Source organism: Coccinella septempunctata, chromosome 7 (genome assembly GCF_907165205.1).
Source record: "Coccinella septempunctata chromosome 7, icCocSept1.1, whole genome shotgun sequence".
Classification (NCBI taxonomy): domain Eukaryota; kingdom Metazoa; phylum Arthropoda; class Insecta; order Coleoptera; family Coccinellidae; genus Coccinella; species Coccinella septempunctata.
Window position 1 is genome coordinate 23,080,676 of NC_058195.1, and position 23,566 is coordinate 23,104,241.

The window sequence follows — 23,566 nt, forward strand, 5'->3', positions numbered from 1 at the left end:
AATAGTTTCCGTGTTATGAAATTTTGAAATTTAGGGGATGACGAAACACCCCCTGGATCCCTATGCGAGTCGCTGATTTTTTGTGTGGTTAATCTCATCGATATAACGATCCTACGTTCCAAATATGGTTATACTCCGGCAAATAGTTTCCGTGTTATCGAATTTCGAAATATAAGGGATGACGAATCGCCCCCTGGATCCCTATGCGAGTCGCTGATTTTTTTGTGTGGTTAATCTCATCGATACAACGATCCTACGTACAAAATATGGTTATGCTCCAGCGAATAGTTTCCGTGTTATAAAATTTTGAAATTTAGGGGATGACGAATCACCCCCTGGATCCCTATGCGAGTCGCTGATTTTTTTTTGTGGTTAATCACATCGATATAAAGATCCTACATTTTAAATATGGTTATGCTCCGACGAATAGTTTCCATGTTATAAAATTTTGGCTGTACGCCACTGGTCACCGCGTTCGGGTGTTTCCGTCAAACGGTCTGCTGGAAACGGTCTGCTAGGTTCACACCGGTTGCATTCCCCATGTACTTGCGTAAAGTTCTCGCCGTTCCGAGTAGTACCGCCTTCTGCATGACTCTATAGATATTTTCGTCCAACTGAAGTTTCCTCAAGTTCCTTAGTAGTTTCTTCGGTATCAGGCCTGTAGATGAAAGGACAATAGTGATGGTCTTGATATCTTTCAGCTTTCACTGTCTTCTGGTTTGTTCCTCGAGATCTCTGTTTTTTGAAATTTTTTCAGTGTGCTCATCTAGAAGATTGTTATTATTTGGAATTGCCACGTCGATGAATAGTGCTCTGTCCTCATCCTTATTGAGCAATATGAGGTCTGGTCTATTGTGGGTTATTTTCCAGTCTGTGAGAACCGTGCGATCCCAGTAGAGCTTGTAATGTTCATTTTCCAATACAGCATCCGGATGATAGTTGTAATATGGCACCCTTTTCGAACTTAGAAGATTCTTGATGAAGAATCTTGGCAACAGCATCATGTCTATTTTTATACTCCGTACCCGCGAACTCCTGAGATCCCCCGGTGATGTGCTGGATAGTTTCAAGTGTCGCACAGCCATAACGACAGCTATCGTCCGCCACTGAGGAATCCTTAGCGATGTACTTCATGTAATTTCTTGCTGGAATCACCTGATCCTTGATGGCGAGCATGAAGCCCTCTGTCTCAGGAAACAACCTCCCGGAATCCAACCAGTAGTTCGACGATGATATGTCGACATAATCATGGTTGACCTCGTTGTGGTGCCTCCCATGCAAAGGTTTGCCAATCAGTTTCTGCATTTTAATTTCTGCACGGTTTTCAAGTAATGCTGTTTTAGCTTTAACCATAGTGTTGCTTATATTGTTTGAAACAACACTTGAGGCAACTGAACGACCAGACTCAGAACGTTCAAGGGAAGTCTTAACTCCACAGTTGCCGGTAAGGTAAATTGATCAAACGATAAGTTAATGACGATTTATTAATTACAATCTATGCTTATATACTAAATCGAACCATAACAATGAAATAACATTTCCTTATTTGGTCACAAGTGGAAATGAAGTCCCCAGTTGTTATACCGTGTTCCTTCCAGTCAGCAGATTTCGGTTGGTGTCGTGATCCACTTCGATTATTCATCAATTCGAATTCTAATGGAATTTTCTATCGGAAATGAATACCAGAATGGATAATTTGAAATAATGTTCGAATTTCGAACATTACTCCAAAGGCAGACGTGATGGATGTGGCTTCTTCGTGCTTTATTAGATATGGTCAGGAATGGGTTGTAACGGGTTTGGTTCGTAAAAGGGTTTAATCTCGAGCGCCAGCTATTATTTCAATAGGGAGAAATAGCAAACCCACCCAGGTACCTACTAGTCGGAGACAGAGTTCGGGGTTATCTAAGGTGGTAGCGATAACAAGTACTTTAAAACCGAATTTATTGCAACAATCTAAATTACAGTGAACCATACAATTATTTCCAAGTCAAGAAATATATACAGCTGATGACCAAGTTCAAAAATGAGGAAAACAGAAATGCAATAATTAACTTGTCACGGTGATCAGAAGTTCAAACTCAACACAGTGAAATTAATGAATCGAAGAATATTCAAATTAATTATGTTCAGTCAAACTATCAGGTATTAAAGAAAATAATCAATAGCGGTCACTTTGATTCCTTCTGAGACAATAAAGGATGTACGGGGTTTATACAAAAATTTACAGTAACCGGGTGTCTCAGAAAGATCCAAGTCTCTGTAATCGGTTAATTTAGCAATGGGTTTGATCCCGAGAACTTTCAGTGATTTTCAGTGTACAGGCCAATCAGAATTGAAACTATTCAATAAACGGAACGGGGTTGATGCAGGTGAAACACAATGCAACAATTTACAGGATAACGGGGTAGTTTATCGTGGTATCTCCGTGGCAACCTTGGGTGTACAAGCCAAGCATTACCAGCAGAAAAAGTTCGACACTTCTGCCGATTGGTTTCTGTCACCAGATAGCCAGGCGACAGAAGTCTGCGGTAAACGGGGAAATATAAACGGAGCACAACAGGGGTAGTACTTGATAAGTTACTGTGGTCTTTCTGTGGAAACCTTGGGTGTCACATGCCAAGCATTACCAGTAGAAAAACTTCGAGACTTCTGCCGATTGGTTTTCGTCACCAGATAGCCAGGCGACAGAAGTCTGCGGTAAACGGGAAGTCTAAACGGAACACAACTGGGGTAGGACGGGATAGGTTACTGTGGTCTTTCTGTGGCAACCTTGGGTGTACACGCCAAGGGGAGTAAGGGGGGAGGATGCGTTTTATAGCCTCTCCTCTCAAATGCCAACCTCACCTACTCGCGGTGCACCTGTTCTTACGAACGAGGCTCTGGCGACCGAACATGAGCGGTATATCTCTGTTTCCCACAATCACCTAGCCTTAAAATTGGCTTGAGCAGGAAATGGCTCTCTGCGTTGCTTAAATTGCATCTCAGACCTTGTCGTCTCAGGTTACCTGTGATACAAGATAATCTAGTCGCAACCGCAACCAAAGTTGCACTGACAGCGTTACCAGTGCAGCTTTAAAACACCTTCTAACGCAGCTCCTACAAAAAGATGGATCAGTCGAACAGGACAAAATTTGTATCCGGAGATAAAATACCCTCCCATTCGGATCTCCGGGGGAGGGTGCCTGAGCGAGTGAATCATCGTACAACAACCAATGAAAAGCACATAGCTTTTGCAGCATGGAACGTCAGAACCTTGCTAGACAACCCCAAGGCCGACCGACCAGAGAGGCGTACTGCCCTAATCGATAAGGAACTGCAACGAACATCCATTGCAATAAATGCCTTAAGCGGGACACGATTCTCGGGCGAAGTTGGTAGAACATGCATATACTTTTTTCTGGAAGGGCCTGCCAGAAGGCCAAATCAGACAACATGGTGTAGGCTTTGCCATTAGAAACGACCTGGCCGCCAAACTAATCGAAAATCCAGTTGGCATCTCAGAACGTTTAATGACTCTACGCTTTCCTGCAGCAAACAACACGTTTGTGAACATCATTGCAGTATACGCACCCACTTTGAACTCCTCTGACAACTCAAAGGACACTTTCTACGAATCACTCGTTGCTACATTAAGTAAAATCCGAAAAAGGGAACGAATTATCCTCCTTGGAGACTTCAACGCCAGAGTGGCAGATGTCAAGACACAGAACTATGGCCGAGAATAATAGGGAAACACGGCACAGATAGCATTAATTCGAACGGAAAACGTCTGCTGGCTCTTTGTGCAGAACACAATATTTGTATAACGAACACCTTCTTTATTACGAGACCCAATGCAAGGGGGACCTGGCGCCACCCGCGCTCAGGGCATTGGCATACTCTCGACTATGTGATCGTGAGAAGAAAAGATCCCAAAGAGACACTAAACCCAGAGCAGATCTGGAGTGCTGGACTGATCATAGGCTGGTAATCTCGAGAATGAAGATCTCAATGCTCCCAAAATACCAACGCAGGCCAAAGTTATTAAGAGAGCGCCTTCAAATCTCCAAACTACAGAACCCTTCTACAAAGGAAAGCTTCACAGCTGCCCTCAAAGATAGCCTAACACCACCGGATTATGACGACGACATTGAGAGTCATTGGCTTCGCTTCAAATCATCTCTTACAAATTCAGCGAAAGAAATACTGGGCACAGAACGCTCCCGAAAATCCCCAGACTGGTTCGCCGAGAAAAAAACTCATATCGCAACCCTTCTGGAGGCAAAACACAAAGCGATGAAAACAGCAATCAACAAGCCTGGCGATGTTGCAGCCCAAAAATGTTTCAATAACATAAAACGCGAGGTCCGTCAAGAAATAAGAAAAATCAAGGACAGCTGGTGGAAAGAAAAAGCTGGGGAAATAAAAGCTTACGCCGATAACCATGATTACAGGCGTTTTTTCGAAGCTATTAAAACTGTTTATGGTCCAAGCAGAAGAGCTAACTTTCCTATAAGAGATACTAATGGAGTTATTCTAACTGATGATACAAAAATTCTCGAAAGATGGAAGGAGCATTACTCACAGGTCTTGAATCAGAATAACGACTCGGATTTGTCCATTTTAGACCTGCTCCTCGCGTATAGTCCGATGACATCGCTTGATGACGAAATCTCAATGTCGTAAATCATAAGTGCGATTAAAAATATGAAAAAAGATAAGTCACCTGGTCTAGACGGCATTCCAGCGGAGATATTGAAGGCCTTGGATGAAGACATTGTCAATAGTCTCCTAACACTATTCTGCAAGATCTGGGAACAGGGAGATGTGCCAAAAGACTTCAGAGACGCTTTAGTTATCAACCTCTATAAGAACAAGGGCGATACGTCGAATTGCAACAATTACAGGGGCATATCGTTGCTTAGTGTGGCCGGTAAAATTCTCTCGAAGATTATGGCTAATCGTCTGGTTCCATTCATTCATTGCTGTATCCCGTTGCCGGGAATGAATATACAAAAAGACGAAAAAGGGAGAAAACAAAAAGAAAAGAAAATGAAAGGAAAAAAAGGAATAAAAGGAAAAAAAAAGAGCCGAACAGACTTATGATTTTTTAGGGCTGATTGCGACTGTGTGCTCTCCTGTGACTGTAGAGTCCCAACCGTGACCTACATATCCTACCACACTCCGGGCATGGATAGTCACCAACCAGATCTGGCCGCCGCTGTATCCTTCTGGAGTCTCCATTATAACTGTGTACCAAAGACCTTCACTGTGACCTGTCTAATGCTAGTTGTTCCCAGTTATGATTGGCATTAACTGATTTTAGGGATTGATGTAGTGTATCCTTAAACCGCTTGTACTGGCCTCCTGGTTTCCGGGCTCCCTCAGTGAATTCGCCATATAGAGCTATTTTGGGGAGTCTTGTGTCTTGCATCCTCAGAATGTGGCCGCTCCATCTCAGTCGGACCCTCGTTACTTGAGTCTCAATTGTTGTACAACTCGCGCGCTGCAAGACTTCTGCATTTGAAACTTTGTGGAACCATCTTATGTGCATTATCTGTCTTAGATGACGTTGTTGCGTTTGTTCAAGCTGTTTAATATGTCGCCTGTAGGGCGTCCAGCTTTCGCTTCCGTAAAGAAGCGTTGGGAGGACCACTGCCTTGTAAACAGCTGTCTTGGTCTTCAGATTGAGGTCGTGATTTTGGAACACTCTATCCTTTAGCTTCCAGAATGCCCGTGATGCCGAATTGATACGGTTGTGTATTTCCGTGTCAAGATTAGCCCTAGTATTTATGAAGCTTCCCAAGTATTTGAACTGCTCGACCTGTTCTAGAGTTTCATTCTCCAGGCTGATATCTGTTGGAAGGCTTTCTGGCGGACTAACCAGAATTTTGGTTTTGTCGATATTGAGTCTTAGGCCTAAAGCTTCGTATATATGTGGTGTCCAACATTATCTGTAGATCCTCCGAGCTGCTAGCGATAAGTGAACAGTCGTCTGAATATTGAAGTTCAGTGATAAACTTGGTACTGGTTTTTGCTCTGAGGCGCTTCAGGTTAAACAGGCCACCATCAAATCTGAATCTTATCCCAACACCTCTTACAGGCATACTCATGTCAGCAATCATCGATACAGCTATGGCGAAAATATTGAACAGTAAAGGCGCTAATACGCAGCCTTGTTTTATTCCAGAGTTGGTTGAGAAATGGTCGGTTGTAGAACCATTATGCTGTATTCTAGCGGTGTTGTTGGTGTGGAGGCTTTCACACACTGCTAAGAATTTTTCGGGTACTCCAAGACGTGCCATGATTTTCCATAGCGCTCTCCGATTCACCGAATCGAACGCCTTACTTAGATCGATGTAGGCTGTTTAGACCCTTGATTGTTGTTCACGGGCCTTCTCTTGCAGCTGTCGCAGTGTGAAAATTAGGTCCACCGTACCTCGATTTGGTCTGAAACCGCACTGGGATTCAGGCAATAGCTTCTCCAAGAGTGGAACCAGACGATTAGCCATAATCTTCGAGAGAATTTTACCGGCCACACTAAGCAACGATATGCCCCTGTAGTTGTTGCAATTCGACGTATCGCCTTTGTTCTTATAGAGGTTGATAACTAAAGCGTCTCTGAAGTCTTGTGGCACATCTCCCTGTTCCCAGATCTTGCGGAATAGTGTTAGGAGACTATTGACAATGTCTTCATCCAAGGCCTTGAATATCTCCGCTGGAATGCCGTCTAGACCAGGTGACTTATCATTTTTCATATTTTTAATCGCACTTATGATTTCCGACATTGAGATTTCGTCATCAAGCGATGTAATCGGACTATACGAGGGGAGCAGGTCTAAAATGGACAAATCCGAGTCGTTATTTTGATTCAAGACCTGTGAGTAATGCTCCTTCCATCTTTCGAGAATTTTTCTGTCATCAGTTAGAATAGCTCCATTAGTATCTCTTATAGGAAAGTTAGCTTTTCTGCTTGGACCATAAACAGTTTTAATAGCTTCGAAAAAATGCCTGTAATCATGGTTATCGGCGTAAGCTTGTATTTCCCTAGCTTTGTCTTTCCACCAGCTGTCCTTGATTTTTCTTATTTCTTGACGGACCTCGCGTTTTATGTTATTAAAACATTTTTGGGCTGCAACATCGCCAGGTTTGTTCATTGCTGTTTTCATCGCTTTGTGTTTTGCCTCCAGAAGGGGTGCGATATGAGTTTCTTCCTCGGCGAACCAGTCTGGGGATTTTCGGGAGCGTTCTGTGCCCAGTATTTCTTTCGCTGAATTTGTAAGAGATGGTTTGAAGCGAAGCCAATGACTCTCAATGTCGTCGTCATAATCCGGTGGTGTTAGGCTATCTTTGACGGCAGCTGTGAAGCTTTCCTTTGTAGAAGGGTTATGTAGTTTGGAGATTTGAAGGCTCTCTCTTAGTAACTTTGGCCTGTGTTGGTATTTTGGGAGCATTGAGATCTTCATTCTCGAGATTACCAGCCTATGATCAGTCCAGCACTCCAGATCTGCTCTGGGTTTAGTGACCAACACCTCTTTGAGATCTTTTCTTCTCACGATCACATAGTCGAGAGTATGCCAATGCCCTGAGCGCGGGTGGCAGCAGGTCCCCCTTGAATTGGGTCTCGTAATAAAGAAGGTGTTCGTTATACAAAGGTTGTGTTCTGCACAAAGAGCCAGCAGACGTTCTCCGTTCGAATTAATGCTATCTGTGCCGTGTTTCCCTATTATTCCCGGCCATAGTTCTTTGTCTTGACATCTGCCCACTCTGGCGTTGAAGTCTCCAAGTAGGATAATACGTTCCCGTTTTGTGATTTTACTTAATGTAGCAACGAGTGATTCGTGGAAAGTGTCCTTTGAGTTGTCAGAGGAGTTCAAAGTGGGTGCGTATACTGCAATGATGTTCACAAACGTGTTGTTTGCTGCAGGAAAGCGTCGAGTCATTAAACGTTCCGAGATGCCAACTGGATTTTTGGTTAGTTTGGCGGCCAGGTCGTTTCTAATGGCAAAACCTACACCATGTTGTCTGATTTGGCCTTCTGGCAAGCCCTTCCAGAAAAAAGTATAAGCATGTTCTACCAAGCTACCTTCGCCCGAGAAGCGTGTCTCGCTTAAGGCAACTATTGCAATGGATGTTCGTTGCAGTTCCTTATCGATTAGGGCAGTACGCCTCTCTGGTCGGTCGGCCTTGGGGTTGTCTAGCAAGGTTCTGACGTTTCATGCTGCAAAAGCTATGTGCTTTTCATTGGTTGTTGTACGATGATTCACTCGCTCAGGCACCCTCCCCCGAAGATCCGAATGGGAGGGTATTTTACCTCCGGATACAAATTTTGTCCTGTTCGACTGATCCATCTTTTTGTAGGAGCTGCGTTAGAAGGTGTTTTAAAGCTGCACTGGTAACGCTGTCAGTGCACCTTTGGTTGCGGTTGCGACTAGATTATCTTGTGGCACAGGTAACCTGAGACGACAAGGTCTGAGACGTAACTTAAGCAACGCAGAAATCCATTTCCTGCTCAAGCCAATATTTAGGCTAGGTGATTGTGGGAAACAGAGATATACCGCTCATGTTCGGTCGCCAGAGCCTCGTTCGTAAGAACAGGGTGCATTGCGAGAAGGTGAGGTTGGCATTTGAGAGGAGAGGCCATAAAACGCATCCTTCCCCTTACATCCCCTCCACTATTGGAGAAGCTATTTCCTGAATCCCAGTGCGGCTTTCGACCAAATCGAGGTACGGTGGACCTAATTTTCACACTGCGACAGCTCCAAGAGAAAGCCCGTGAACAACAATCAAGGATCTATACAGCCTACATCGATCTAAGTAAGGCGTTCGATTCGGTGAATCGGAGAGCGCCATGGAAAATCATGGCACGTCTTGGAGTACCCGAAAAATTCTTAGCAGTGTGTGAGAGCCTTCATACCAACAACACCGCTAGAATACAGCATGATGGTTCTACAACCGACCATTTCTCAACCAACTATGGAATAAAACAAGGCTGCGTATTAGCGCCTTTACTGTTCAATATTTTCGCCATAGCTGTGTCGATGATTGCTGACATGAGTATGCCTGTAAGAGGTGTTGGGATAAGATTCAGATTTGATGGAGGCCTGTTTAGCCTGAAGCGCCTCAGAGCAAAAACTAGTGCCAAGTTTGTTGTGTTCTGATGTAATCAACCGGACTTCGAAATGAGAACCACTCGTTTTACAACTCTATTTCTCATAAAATGAAACTTTGTAAAGGTGTTTTTCCACTTTTGCTACCATACTCGAACTGAACTAATTACATTTATAATATCGGCTTGCGCCGGATCCGTATCCCTCCTACGCGCTGCGCACATAAATGCGTATAGAAATAGTCTTGAAAATATAAAATATAACAATTCCTTCCCCTTTAAGTTTACAAAGGTTCCATACCTAACCTTGATGGTGCTTTTCGTATGCGTGTGGACCTCCTTAGGGTACAAGGATCATCTGGAGCAGACAACTGTTTTGTTATTTCAGTTTGAGGAGCTTTAGTTATGTTCAATGTCTGTTCAGAATCCTTATTCTCCTCAGTATTTTCCCTACAGGAATTTTCTAAATTTATCTCAGAATTTTGAGCTGATTCTGTTGAAATCAAAACGGGATCCAGAGTAGGATTAGATGGTGTATGGCTAATCGTTAATGGTATTTCTTGACCTATTGAACGTATCTGGTCAACATGCCGTTTCCTCGGCCGTTTCCGAATTCGTGAATCATCTAGTCGAACTAAATAAGTTAAATTACCTAGGACTCTTTCAATGACACCGAACTCCTATTTATGAGAGTGTAAATATTCTCTAGTCATAACTCTCCCCCCCTCCTTAAATTTTCTCTGACAACCATTGTCTGTGTTAATTGATTATGAAATATTTCCCGGTGGTAATAATGAATCCTGTTTAGTTCTTATATTTCTACCGAACATTAGGGTGGAGGGACTTACGCCAGTTATAGAATGAGGCAATTTTCTGTAGTTCATTAGAAATTTTGATAAGTTTTTCTCAATGTCATTTTCAGTGTGTCCTAATGTTTTTATCACATTTTTGAAAGATTGCACATATCTTTCTGCAAGTCCATTGGTTGCAGGATGATATGGTGGCGATAATTTATGGAAAATGTTGTTTTCCTTCAAAAAATGTTGGAATTGGAAAGACGTAAATGTGGGTGCATTATCAATTACTATGACCGATGGTAAACCGAAGGTACCAAATATTTTTCTCAGTAAAGGAATTAAAGTCTGTACTGTCATATTTTTGAATAAGTGTATTTCTGGCCAACGACTATACGCAACCACTAGAATGAAGAAATAGTGGTTCATAAACGGTCCAGCGAAATCGATATGAACTCTTTCAAAAACAGTTTTAGCCTGTTCCCAAGGATGAAATGGATATTTGGGAGGGTTATTTTTGAATTTATTACATTCTAAACAATTTTTAACCTTCTGCTCAATATCTTCGGAAATTCCTGGCCACCAACAATAACTTCTGGCGATTTGCTTAGTTTTAATTATACCTGAATGTATAGCGTGCAGTTCATCCAAGACTTTTCTGCGTAACGTTTTAGGTATGACAACGGTTTGTCCTCTAAACAAACAATTTTGTTGTAATGAAAATTCTGTTTGATCTATGTTGAAACGATCTCGTTTATGTACTAGTTTCCCACGTCGCAATGCTTTTATCTGTTTTGAAAGACTTTTATCTCGCAATGTCTCTTTCTCGATTTCTTCGGAAGTAACCGGCAAATTTTGAATTTGAAATATTTCAAAAGAATCTGGTTCATCATAATATGCATTAGTATTAGTCGAATTCATAGGTAATTTAGAGATGCAATCCGGATTAGAATGGTCTTTCGTGTTTTTGTATTTAATATCGTATTGAAATGATTGTAGAAATAATGCATAATTTTGCATTCGTGTTGTGGTCAGAGTTGGGAGATGCTTGGATGGAGACAAAATCTGTATCAAAGGTTTATGATCAGTAAAGAGCGTGAAATGTCTACCATAGAGGTAGTAGAAGAATTTTTTAACACCGAAAATGATACTATAAGCTTCCTTGTCTATTTGTGAATACCTTTGTTGAACTGAAGATAAAACTTGTGAAGCAAATTGTATAGGCCTCTCTGTATCATCCGGATATATATGCGACAGCACAGCTCCGACAGCATAGGGACTAGCATCGGTAGCTAATATTAAAGGTAGTTGTGGATCAAAATGAGCAAGTACCCTATCTGACATGATTTCTTTTTTTACCGTATCAAAGGCTTTCTGACATTTTGCGTCCCATCTGAATACTACGCCGTCTTTTAGTAAATTGTATAACGGATATAATTTAGAGCTCCAATTTTTTAGAAATCTACCATAATAGTTTATTAAACCAGTTAAAGCTCTAACTTCTGTTTTATTTTTAGTTATTTTTGCATTTTGAATAGCCTGAATTTTATTTAGTGCTTTATGTATTCCAGTCTCATCAATAACATAACCACAATATTCTATTTTGTCTTTCATGAATTCAGATTTATCATAATTAATTCGAATATTATGCTTAGCTAATCTAGACAAAACCTCCTCTAGACGTTCGTAATGAGTTTCGTCATCTGGTGCCGTTATTTTGATATCATCTATGAATACAGATACTCCGGGTATGTCTTTAAGTATGTTTTCTATTTCTCTTTGCCAAATGGCTGGGGCGCTAGCAACTCCATACCATAAACGAGTACATTGATAAAGACCTTTATGCGTACTTAATGTCAAAAGTTTCTGATCTTCCGGATGAACTTCCATTTGTAAGTAAGCTTGCTGTAAATCTAATTTTGTAAATTTATCTCCCCCTGACATTGTTGCAAATAATTCTTCTATAGAAGGTAACGGGTGTTCGTCAATAATTAAATTAGGGTTCAGAGTTATAATAATAATAATAATAATAATAATAATAATAAGCCATTTATTTCCTACAGGAAGAACCCAATTACAGGAAATGAATAAAAATTGAACATTAAAGCAATATGAACTGAACCCAGAAAAAAAAAAAAAACTCACAACCGATCATTACACCACTCGATGGTAACAAAGGAAACTCAGTCTACTGTTCACACTCCAAACTGCATAAAAGTACTTCAATAATACATGGTAAAGTGTCAAAATTAATATCACAAACCGCAGAGATCGTATTGAAGGTCCGGCACATAAACTCAATCGGAGATTGCAGGAGAAGATTGGTCCTGGGAGTACGCAAGTAAAAAAGTTCCTGTGATCTCGAATTCTGCCTTCTCACTATGAAGTAGAGGAGACTCCAAATCTATTCAAAAGCAAGCCATACTCTGAACCTCTCACTGGGTAGACACCATCCTCCCTCCAAACAAGGTACTTCAGGAAACGCTTCTGAATTGATTCAATGCGCTGTCTGTGACAATTGTAGATGGGATTCCAAGCTACAGAGCCATAGTCCAACCTGCTTCTTATTAATGCATTGAAAAGGCACAAAAAGGTTGATGTGTGAGTAAAATATCTGCAGTTGCGTATTATGAAACCATAAACCTTCGAGACAGAAAGCACTAACTGATCAACGTGCGGGATGAAAGTGAGTCTACTATCAAAGATCACACCCAAATCCCTAACCTCAGATACTCTCGCCAACAAATTACCGCACACTGTGTAGGGGAACACAACAGGTTGCCCACTCCTCGTGAAAGACATGACGCTACATTTAGAAATATTTAGGCTGAGCTTGTTAACAACACACCAATGATACAACCGCTCTAAATCCTCCTGAAGCCCCTCGCAATCACCTGAACTCATTATCCTGCGGAAAATTTTCAAATCATCGGCAAAGACCAGCTTTGCACTCTCTATTACATCGATGATATCATTTAAAAACAATATGAATAAGAGAGGGCCCAGATTAGATCCCTGAGGTATACCGGATGTAGCAGCATACTCTTCTGAACGGAAGCCTTCGATCTGAACATATTGCCGACGATTGAACAGGTAAGATGCGATCACTGCCAGCAATGTATGTGAAAAGCCGAACTTACATCTGAGTTTTTCAATAAGGATTTCATGACAGATCTTATCAAAAGCCTTCTGGAAATCGGCAAACATAACATCCACTTGATGACCCTCATCCAGGCTACGAGTCAAAAACTCGGTAAAGCAAACGAGGTTACTGATGCATGACCTCCCACCCATAAAGCCGTGCTGCTCAATATTGATCAGGTGTTTCACAACTGGGTAGATCTCGCTATATAAAACAATCTCGAAAATTTTCGAGAAGTTGCACAACAGAGATATAGGCCTATAATTCCCAATCTGTGATCGATCTCCTTTCTTCAACACAGGCACAACCTTAGCGAGCTTCCACATATCTGGGTATATTCCAGTATTTAATATTAAGTTAAAAATATGGCGTAAGGGTGTCAACAGCGCAGCGATACAATCTCTTACCAAATAGCTTGGCACACCATCTGGCCCAGCCGTTGCTTTGTCGCCCAACCTCTTCGCAGCCCTGAGAATCTGAGCATCCGTGATTGAATCGACTGAAACCTGTAATCGAGTTACTTTGAAATCTCAGCATATTCCATTTGCTTTAACAACCGGAACTATTGGTGTAGCCCATTCTGATTGATTTACTTTGACTAAAATATTCTCTTTTTCTAACCTACTCAATTCTTCTTCAACTTCATCTTGCAAAGCATACGGAATTTTCCTAGCTTTAACAAAAACTGGCTTCGCGTTAACCTTCAACCTTAAGCGAGCTTTGAGATTGAGTATTTTACCCATAGAATTATCTGAAAGAACTGGGTATTTATGTAAAATATTTTGTAGATTCTGTTCATGACCAATTTTATTTAAATTTTCGAGTTTTATGTTTAGTTGACGTATCCACTCCCGACCTAAAATAGGCAATCTATCTGTATTGACAATGTAGACATTCAAATGTTTTAGTTTGCCCTCGTATACGCATTTCACCCTTGAAAAGCCAACAACATCCAAAACTCTCTTGCAATATGTAACCAATTTCAGATCTGTCTTATGGATTTCTAATTCGGAAATGACTTTTTAAACAATGCATGACTCATTATTGTGACAGCAGCTCCACTGTCCAGTTCAAAATTAATTAATTTATCCTCAATTTTGATTTTTACCATGTATTTATCTCTGTAACTTACATGTTATGATTGTACCGCAAATTTCCTCAATTTGATTGGTATGCTCAGCTTTTCTGGAGCTTTGTCTGCCTTTGAAACATACCTTTGCCAGATGACCCTTGACTTTACATTTCGAACAGATAGAAGAAATGTATTTACATGTATTTGCAAAGTGAGAAGGAGAGCCACATCTGTAACAATGAGAAGATTTATCAGAATTTTTATCATTAGAAGAAGGCTTTGAAGAAGCCTTGATTTTCAAAGGTCGATCACCCATTTGTTTTCCACATTTAACACTATTCACAGAAGAACTGGTCACGTTATTCCGATGAAGTTGTGCTGCATCCCTGGCAGAAGTTTCCATGCTGATCGCTACCCCTCTCGATTGCCAAATCCTTAATCTCCAATAGCCTGCTCTAAATATTTCGGGTTCGTAGACCAAAAACAAATTGGTTCCTAAGGGCTTTCTTCAAGTATATATATATATATATATATATATATATATATATATATATATATATATATATATATATATATATATATATACATATATATATATATATATATATATATATATATATATATATATGTATATATATATATATATATATTTATATATATATATATATATATATATATATATATATATATATATATATATATATATATATATATATATACTAAGTGCTTATTTATCTCATTAGCTAACATGTATGGATCACCTATGATGGGAAAATCTTTACTTTTCAGGTTGCCAGGTTGCTTTAGTTTTGTTGTCCGAGTTGATTCTTCAATCATAGAATGCATTTGCTTTTTCCTCCTGTAGAAGTCTGTTATATTCGATTTTTGTTTTTTTGTACATATTTTTTAAGTCATTATTTGAATGACACAGTACGTACAATGTTTCGAGTCGGTTTTTACATTCAGAAATTTGGGGAGCGTTATATCTCTTATTTTTGCCTTCAGATTTCAAAGAAACATTTCGGAATGGAAAACAATTTTCGAAATGAAAAGAAAACAAATTTTGAAAGACATTCCACTGTCTGTTAACATCCTTTGGGTCAACACTTGTGACCCGACTCCAATCGGAGTCCCTCAAGCACCTCAAAAATTCTTGTTTGCTCTCAGAGCTGAATATTCTTTTCTGTATATTAATTGAATGATTCAGTTTAGATGGTATGGTAAGTTTTTGTGCTATGTGATCAGACATCATCGTATGGAGAAGAGTATTCTGACATTCAAGGCGAGAACTAACTAAGAAATTATCCAGACAGTGGCTACTACTTGCAGTTATATAAGTAGGCTCCTCTGAAGTATGGAAGATATCGTACGAATTTATCAAGGAACAAAACTCGATCTTATCTGCAGTATTCAAACCAAAATGAACATTGAAGTCGCCTGCGAAAACTATGCTAACATTCTCACAAACAATCTTCGACAAAATACGTTCAAACACTTCAAGAAAGTCACTCAAATTTTCATTTGGTGGGCGGTACACAGCTATTAATAAAAACCGAACATGACCCATCATGAACTCACATGCACAGCACTCAATGACACCCTCAATAGCCATGTTTTTGATATCAACTCTTTCCCTCACAGGTAAACAGTTTTTCACCATTATAGCACAACCCCCATGGGAGTGTATCTTCTTGCGGCAAAAGCTCGCTGCTGTAGAATACCCCTGGACTCCATAATTCAGAAGCTGATCCTCAGTTTTCCAATGCTCGGTTAGACAAATACAGAGACAGTCGTTATGCTCACCCAGTAGATCCTGTAGTCGGTCAACACTGTTTCCGATAGATTGGATGTTTTGGTTGATGATACACCACTTGTTAGAATTTTCTTTCTTCGCGATCTCTGTTATATTTCTGTGGGGATTTAAAATAAATTTTTGTTCTGTTCCAGAAATGTCTGCTTCCTCAAGAAACTAAATCGTGTAATACCAACTCCACATGGCCAAAAGGAGGGATCGTAGAATTCTTTCATCCTCTGAAAAGGCGCTGTTACTAAAAATTTCTTGAAACGATTTTCTTCTGAAGGCATTTCTATATCATTGTAATTGTTTGCATTGTCTCCTGCTTTATCAACTATATATTTCTTAATAGCGTCAGCAGTTGATGTTCTTTTAACCCGATATAGTTGTATCCATAGTCTCCTTTCAGCCCCAGAAAAACCATTATTTGAATCTCCTTGTACATCATTCGTACCGAATTTCTTTTTTGTAGACCGTTTTCTGGATACAGTTTTGAACGCAATTTCATCCAAATTGTCATCAGATAGTGGTGTATGAGTTATAGGTTTATCAACAGCACGAATATTTTCATCTATTGTACTTGCGAATTTTTTATTGCCAATACGATCGGTGGATCGTGGATCGAGTTGTTTATTCTCCTCTAGATCATTGGTTACAACGACAAGGGGAAGTTGTCGTGATTTGAAGACTGTACTGTAACTGGAACGATCATTCGTTACAGTCTTCCTTATTATTTTATTTGAATCCTGAATGTTAACATTTGCAGGATTCATGGATGTTTGTTATTCATTTCTTATGACAGGTTTCTTTAGTTGTTGTTCCAAGCTATTTATTCTCTGCAGTAATAATTGGTTATTTATTTTCAAAATTTCATTCTTTTCATTTGCCGATGAAAGTAACTCCTGTAAGTAGTGAACTTTAGTCTCAAGTAAAGTGGTGTAGTTTGTTTCGTTTCTGTTTGAAGGCTTATGTGTTCCTTCAGCACTGCAACACGAAATATGGGTATCGCTTACATATTGGAATTTACCTTTGTAGGCACATGATTTATGATAAGCCGATCCGCAATTTATGCAAATCAAAGTCTTACATTCACTTTTTTTGCAACACTTGTAATAAACTGCGTTTGAAACATTAAACTTTTCACCGTTTTCAGACTCGTCGCAAGACTTATCGTCTTCACCCGGCGCCATGCTAATTACAACCTATTATCTTCGGTGTTGCTGTTCATTCGACAAAATGAAGTGCAACAAAGCGGTTGTGTTATGGCTCGGGTACCGCAGATGGAAACGGCGTAAACAAAGACAACATAGACGATATAGAGGTCACCCAATCCTACTTGACAGAATAACTCAGAGTATGTTTATGACAGTATATCCGAATCTTACAGAGCACAATGAAAAGTTCTTCAACTACTTCCGGATGTCAATACATTCTTTTGACGATTTGCTGGAAATTATAAAAGAAGATTTAAGTCCAAATCAAAATTATGTTGTACGAGATGTTGTTTTCGCAGAAGAAAAGCTGGTGACCACTCTTAGGTAAGTAATTTTTTTTTTTCAGAATTTTCTTGTTTTCCAATATCAATATAATTTTTCCATTCTGGCAGTAGGTAGGTAAATCATATGAAACTGATAACTTCTGCAATAGAAAATTTATATGCAACAAAACATAAGCAAATCCAAAAAAAATTGAACAATTATCCAACGAAACTAGAACGTGATTAAAAATTGAAAAAAAAACTCATACATTATAATCAAACATCATTGAATAGTGTGCAAGGTGATACAGCGAGACCAAGTGTAAGTTCCTGTAATACAAGAGACCGATTTGCTGAATATTTTGTGAACGAGGGTCAACTGCTCTGGAAAAATCAAATGATTTAATAATTTATAGTCCATTCAAGAATGATTGACATCTCGGGTGGCTATGGAAAATCCAATTTAAGTTGGTAATGGCTCATATGTTGAGATTTTGTTTTGCGGAATTCGGGGTGGTATTGTGAATAAACAGTTATCTGTAGTCCTATTATGTGTCAATTTATGTACTAACCGACAATAATTTGAATTCTGTACTGCTACTTATGCTCTTAATTTGATCGTACAAATTGGAAATATAAGTGTTTCAATTGTGAATGCTGATTAATATGCTCTGAATTCAATTATTTTTTTTTTCAGATACCTGCTAGGTTATATTTGCATATTTCTGTTCTGTGAGTGAAACTACAGAAATTATTGAAGATATTTTGTGATCAGATATTAAGCTGCGTCTGGATTTTCAAGACCTAGTGGGATGTCAATCATTCTTGAATGGACTATATGTATTATTTCATCTAACGCAGCACTTCTTTATTCCGTATAATCCTACTTCGCGCACTAATAAAAATGGTTCACTTACTATTGGATTTATAGGGGTTTTCTTCATCAATTTGTCTAAGCAGAGAAGCACAGTTTAAATAACTTTTGATAGCTTTTATTCAACGTCTAAAACTTCTTACTTCTAAGCCTTCGAAACTGCTCTCAGACTCGGACTCTCGATAAAAAGGGGCGATTGCTATGTTAGCCATCGGTACATCAACTCGATCCATAGACAGTCGACACTTTTACTTCTTTTTCTTCTCAAGGATCTAGAGTTACTCTAAGGGAGCTTCTGGTGATGTAATGTTGGTTGCCGCTCTAATATGTGTCCGCATGAAGTAATACTCTAACACTTACCCAATGCTCTTTTCTTCTCTTCTGAATCACCTCCTTCAGACAATACAATGCGCAAAAAAATTAACGCACATTATGGAAATCTCAAATTTATTCTACAACTGAAGGTGTTCTCAATGATAATTATTTTTATCAGAATTATGCATGCATTGTTATCCACTTTCAACGGTTTTCTTCAATACAGATGTTTTTTTCCCAGCAGGAATAAAAAAAGATGATATTATCAGATTTTGAATGTATTGGCTCCATTTTAAAACCAGTTGTTCTCGATCAATTCCAGTTATTAATAATTTGATTTTATACACTCGATCGCTATGCAACGCGAAACACGCAATTTGACCCAAGAGAAATGTGCCCAAGCGGTAGTTTGGCGAGAAGAAGGGTGGACATACACAAGAATTGCAGAAAGGTTTGGATTTTTCCATACGAGTGTTTCCAGAATGTTGCAGCGATTCAGAGAGACAGGTATGAATGTCCGAAGACCAGGACAGGGGACAGGGTAGTCCACGGGTAACAACTGCCATTCAAGAACGTTACTTGAGAGTTTCTTCGTTGAGACAACGGTTTGCAACCGCTCGCCTCCTTCAAATTCAGCTTGAGCAAACACATGAGGTGCAAAATAGAACTCAGACAATAAGGCCCGTATTAATAGTCAGTTCTCAAAACGGGTCTCAAGACCTATCTCAGTTGATACTTTCTCAAGATAGTGACAGCATCTCAAGATGACGGCTTAAAAATAAACGCATATCAAGTCATTGTCAGTTTGATACTATCTCAAGAAACGAGACTTGAAACTCAACTTATGAATTTCTTGAGTGATGGTCTTGAGATATACTTGAGACTACAAAACGAAAGGAGAAATTAGTATTTTTATTTTTGCTTGATATTTTTCAATACTGTGACTCACAATAAAATGTGACGAAGCAGGATTTTCGATCGCCCATCCAGTACACGTTGTGTGTACCTCATGTGAACTCCTCTGGACATTTGAAAGATCCTGGAGTCGTGCATGCTTCCTGCCCATCTTGTTACAATACCCAAAAATTCTGTATTAGGCCCACAATGGCTTGGACAGTAATTGAAAAGTCTGATTTTCTGTTGCGATAAACTTCATGAAATCGATTTCGTCGTAGTAGTTGACCACATCTTCCATGGATTTCATATTGACTTTAATAATTCCGATTTTTGGAAGCACAAAAGACAATTAAATTACTGTCAGTTCACAAAGCAAACTAACCCAACTTTCATTTCGAGATCATCTTGAGTCAGGGTTCGACCATACTCAAAATTTGACGTTCCCAAAACCTATCTTGAGATCATTCGAGTACTTCAGTCACATTTATTAATAAGCGCCTACTCAAGTGAGATCGCCGATTGAGACGTCATCTTGACAGAGTCTCAAGTCAAATTTATTAATCAGACTGATGTCTCAAGACGCTACTTAAGACATTCTCAATACTTGAGATCTGACTATTAATACGGGCCTAAGAAATCGCCTCAGAGAATATAATTTAAGGCCTCGTGTCGCGGCAAGAAGCCCAGCTCTTACCCAAGCCCATCGAAGGGCGCGTTTGGATTTTGATGAGTCTAGATTCTGCCTCTACCATTGTGATCGACGTTTCCTTGTATACAGACGTCCACATGAAAAATATGCTCAGTGCAATTTCCTGAATACTACTGGTTTCGGGGGAGGATCGATTATGGTATGGGGTGGAATATCTTTGACTGCTCGCACAGACCTAGTGGTCGGTTGATAATGGAGCTATGAATGCTGATAAGTATATAAGGAACATTCTTGAAGAGCATGTAGTGCCATTTGCCCCATACATTGGTGAAAATTCCATTTTTATGGACGATAATGCCAGACCCCATCGTGCGCGCATCGTTCAGGAGTACCTTGAAGAGGTTGAAGTCTCTCGAATGGAATGGCCAGCAAGAAGTCCAGATCTCAATCCGATTGAGCAGGTTTGGAAAAACCTCAATAGAAGGCTGAGAAGTTCAGAAAATCATCCAGCTACTCTTAGACTCAGGAATCCAACTCGGAGAAATCTGGGAAGGATTAGATCAGAACATTTTAAGATCACTCGATTTGAGTATGAACCGTCGTTGCCGAGCTGTAATTAACGCAAGGGGTGGAAATACCAAGTATTCAATCACTTATCAGCATTTCAGTATTTTGAAAATTGTTCATTTCTCTTCTTTCACATAAGATTCGGGGAAATCCTGAATTTTTCTTCCCTTTAATGTGTCTTTTTTCGTTCAAAATCTTCCCGAGAGAACATAAAAAATAAGTTATAAAGTCAATGTAGAGTTAACATTCATTAAAATTGAGATTTTTTAGAATGTACGTTAATTTTTTCGCGCATTGTATATTCACAATTTCTTCCCAATATTTTTTCTTCAGAATACGATTCGAATATTTGGGAGATTCCATGTCCCACAACGGAATTCTCTTTTCCACTTCATCGATGAAAAGTTCGATATCGATGTTATCGCGTTCCATTTAGAAATTTTGCTTAGTTCGTCCTCACGCAGCAACCAACGCATGTGTACTGGACGCTTCCGTTGACACCCTAGTATCTCCACACGCGCGTTGAACGCACGAGTCGAGATCCCTGCGATTGCTCGCGTCGAACTTGCGATTTTATCACACGCGCGTGTGCATACTGTACTCTAGTATCTCGACACGCGCGTTTCGAAACGCGTGTAGTGAATCGCGCGTTAATCGCTGCATCTGGACAGGCTCTTACTCGCTGACAATCGGTGATTGTGAATAAAAACAAAGGAGAAGAATTGACAGTGAATACCCTCAAGGATTCAAATAACTGCGGCCAATCGGTTTAAAAATATAAGTAGAATTCGAAGATAATCTATTCTTTACAAAAACAGAAAGAAGGAAGGAGTACTGTGTGTACAGCACTCCATCTTTTCTTCACCTGCAAGTTTATTTCAGAAATCATAAATTGTATTTCAGATTAGTCAATTCAATTTCAGAAATGGTTATTTGAAATTTAGTTTAGTCACATTTATTTCAGAAAACATCAAACGTGTTTCAGATTAGTCAATTTAATTTCAGAAACCATTAATTGTGAATTAGAATTATAATCATATTTAAACTCTTCCATTTCCTACTTACTTCCACCAAGACACTGAATTCTTCAATTCCTAATATGTGCTGCATTCGATAAATCAGAAATATGAATAAGAATAGAGAAGAGTTTTATGCAAAGATATGTATATACAGGGTGATTCAGAATAAGAGAATTGTACATTAATTGCATGTTTTGCCTATTTTGAGTTGATTCGACTGCATTATTATAATAATTCGTTCCATTGATTGTTCTTTATCATTGATTTCCACTGCATAAACTTGTTGTTTCAAATGTCCCCATACAAATAATCCAAAGGGTTCGAATCAGGTGATCTCGCTGGCCATAGCACCTTTGATAAGCGTCAGAAAACACCCGGCAAGATGTTTTTCGTCTATTAGGAAATCTTATGATGTACAGGGTGGGCAAAATTCGTTGTCTACTGAGGGGATCTCGAGAACTATAGCAGCTAGAAGAAAACGGACGTAACATTCTCGAGCTCTTTTTTCTTGACTAATCCAAAACTGAAAATAGATCCAGCCTAACTTTCATAGATTTTGAGTTATGAACGAAAATTGAGAAATTGTCATTTACAATGAAGCTGAATAACTCGTTTATTTGAACTCATATTCGAAATCCGTTGTTACATTCTACAGGCACTTTTTTATGAGGAACTCGAATATGATATTGTCAATTTTTTTGATCCAGTCATTTTCGAGATACGACAGGGATTTCCGATTTTTCAAATGTAAACTATAGTTGAAAGTTCTCTCATTCTGCTGCAATTTTTTTGCTGATTTCGAAAATGTATCATATGTCGCTATTCACATGAATATAACATAAGAAAAATATTGAATACTTTTTCCTGCTTCTCGATTCACTGTTGAATTTTTAGTAGGCTGGCGTAACCATAGCAACCGTTGAATATGCATTATATTTTGTGAACCTGATCCTCTATGATTGAAATCACGGATTGCTGAATAAATATTTCGATGATTAATTTGCCATCGTTTGTTCTCGCGATGTTTGGCATGCTTATCTTACGATGGTTCACAATTCGAACACTACCGTAGGCAGAAGTACCTATTTTTTATCATCTTACTTCTGTAAAAATCATAATTATAGATAGCTTTCGTATTTTATTTATATTACTGACTCTTTAAGTTTCTTTCTTGAATTGAGAAACGATAATTGAATAAATTTTCTTCTTTAATAATCAGACGAAAGTCTTTTACCCTCTTTTAAAGGATATCGATCTCGATATATAAAAGAAATAATTATTCGACAGTCTGTGATTCCTATCACACAATGTTGAGTTCGCATAGGATTATGTGGAGTTCACAAACCATAATGCATTTTCAACGGTCGCTATGGTTACGCTAGCCTACTGAAAATTCAACAGTGAATCGAAAAGCAGGAAAAAGTATTGAATTTTTTTTCTTATGTTATATTCATGTCAATAGCGACTTATGATACATTTTTGAAATCAGCAAAAAAATTGCAGCAGAATGAAAGGACTTTCAACTATAGTTTACATTTGAAAAATTTGAAATCCCTGTCGTATCTCGAAAATGACTAGATCAAAAAAATTGACAATATCATATTCGAGTTCCTCATAAAAAAGTGCCTGTAGAACGTAACAACGGATTTCGAATACGAGTTCAAATAAAAGAGTTATTCAGCTTCATTGAAAATGACAATTTCTCAATTTTCGTTCATAACTCAAACTCTATGAACGCTAGGCTGGATCTGTCTTCAGTTTTGGATTAGTCAAGAAAAAAGAGCTCGAGAATGTTACGTCCGTTTTCTTCTAGCTGCTATAGTTCTCGAGATCCCTTCAGTAGACAACGAATTTTGCCCACCCTGTACTCCCGA

General features: G+C 39.1%; 1 protein-coding gene across 1 annotated transcript in view; it reads right to left on the minus strand.

The window, feature by feature from the left end:
* LOC123316425 (dynein axonemal heavy chain 3) overlaps positions 1 to 23,566 on the minus strand; it is a 2,043,583-nt gene that overhangs the window by 31,498 nt on the left and 1,988,519 nt on the right. The window contains exon 55 of the mRNA XM_044902499.1: positions 21,739 to 21,777. Within this exon, the coding sequence (XP_044758434.1) occupies positions 21,739 to 21,777 (39 nt within the window). The remainder of the gene's footprint in view (positions 1 to 21,738; positions 21,778 to 23,566) is intronic.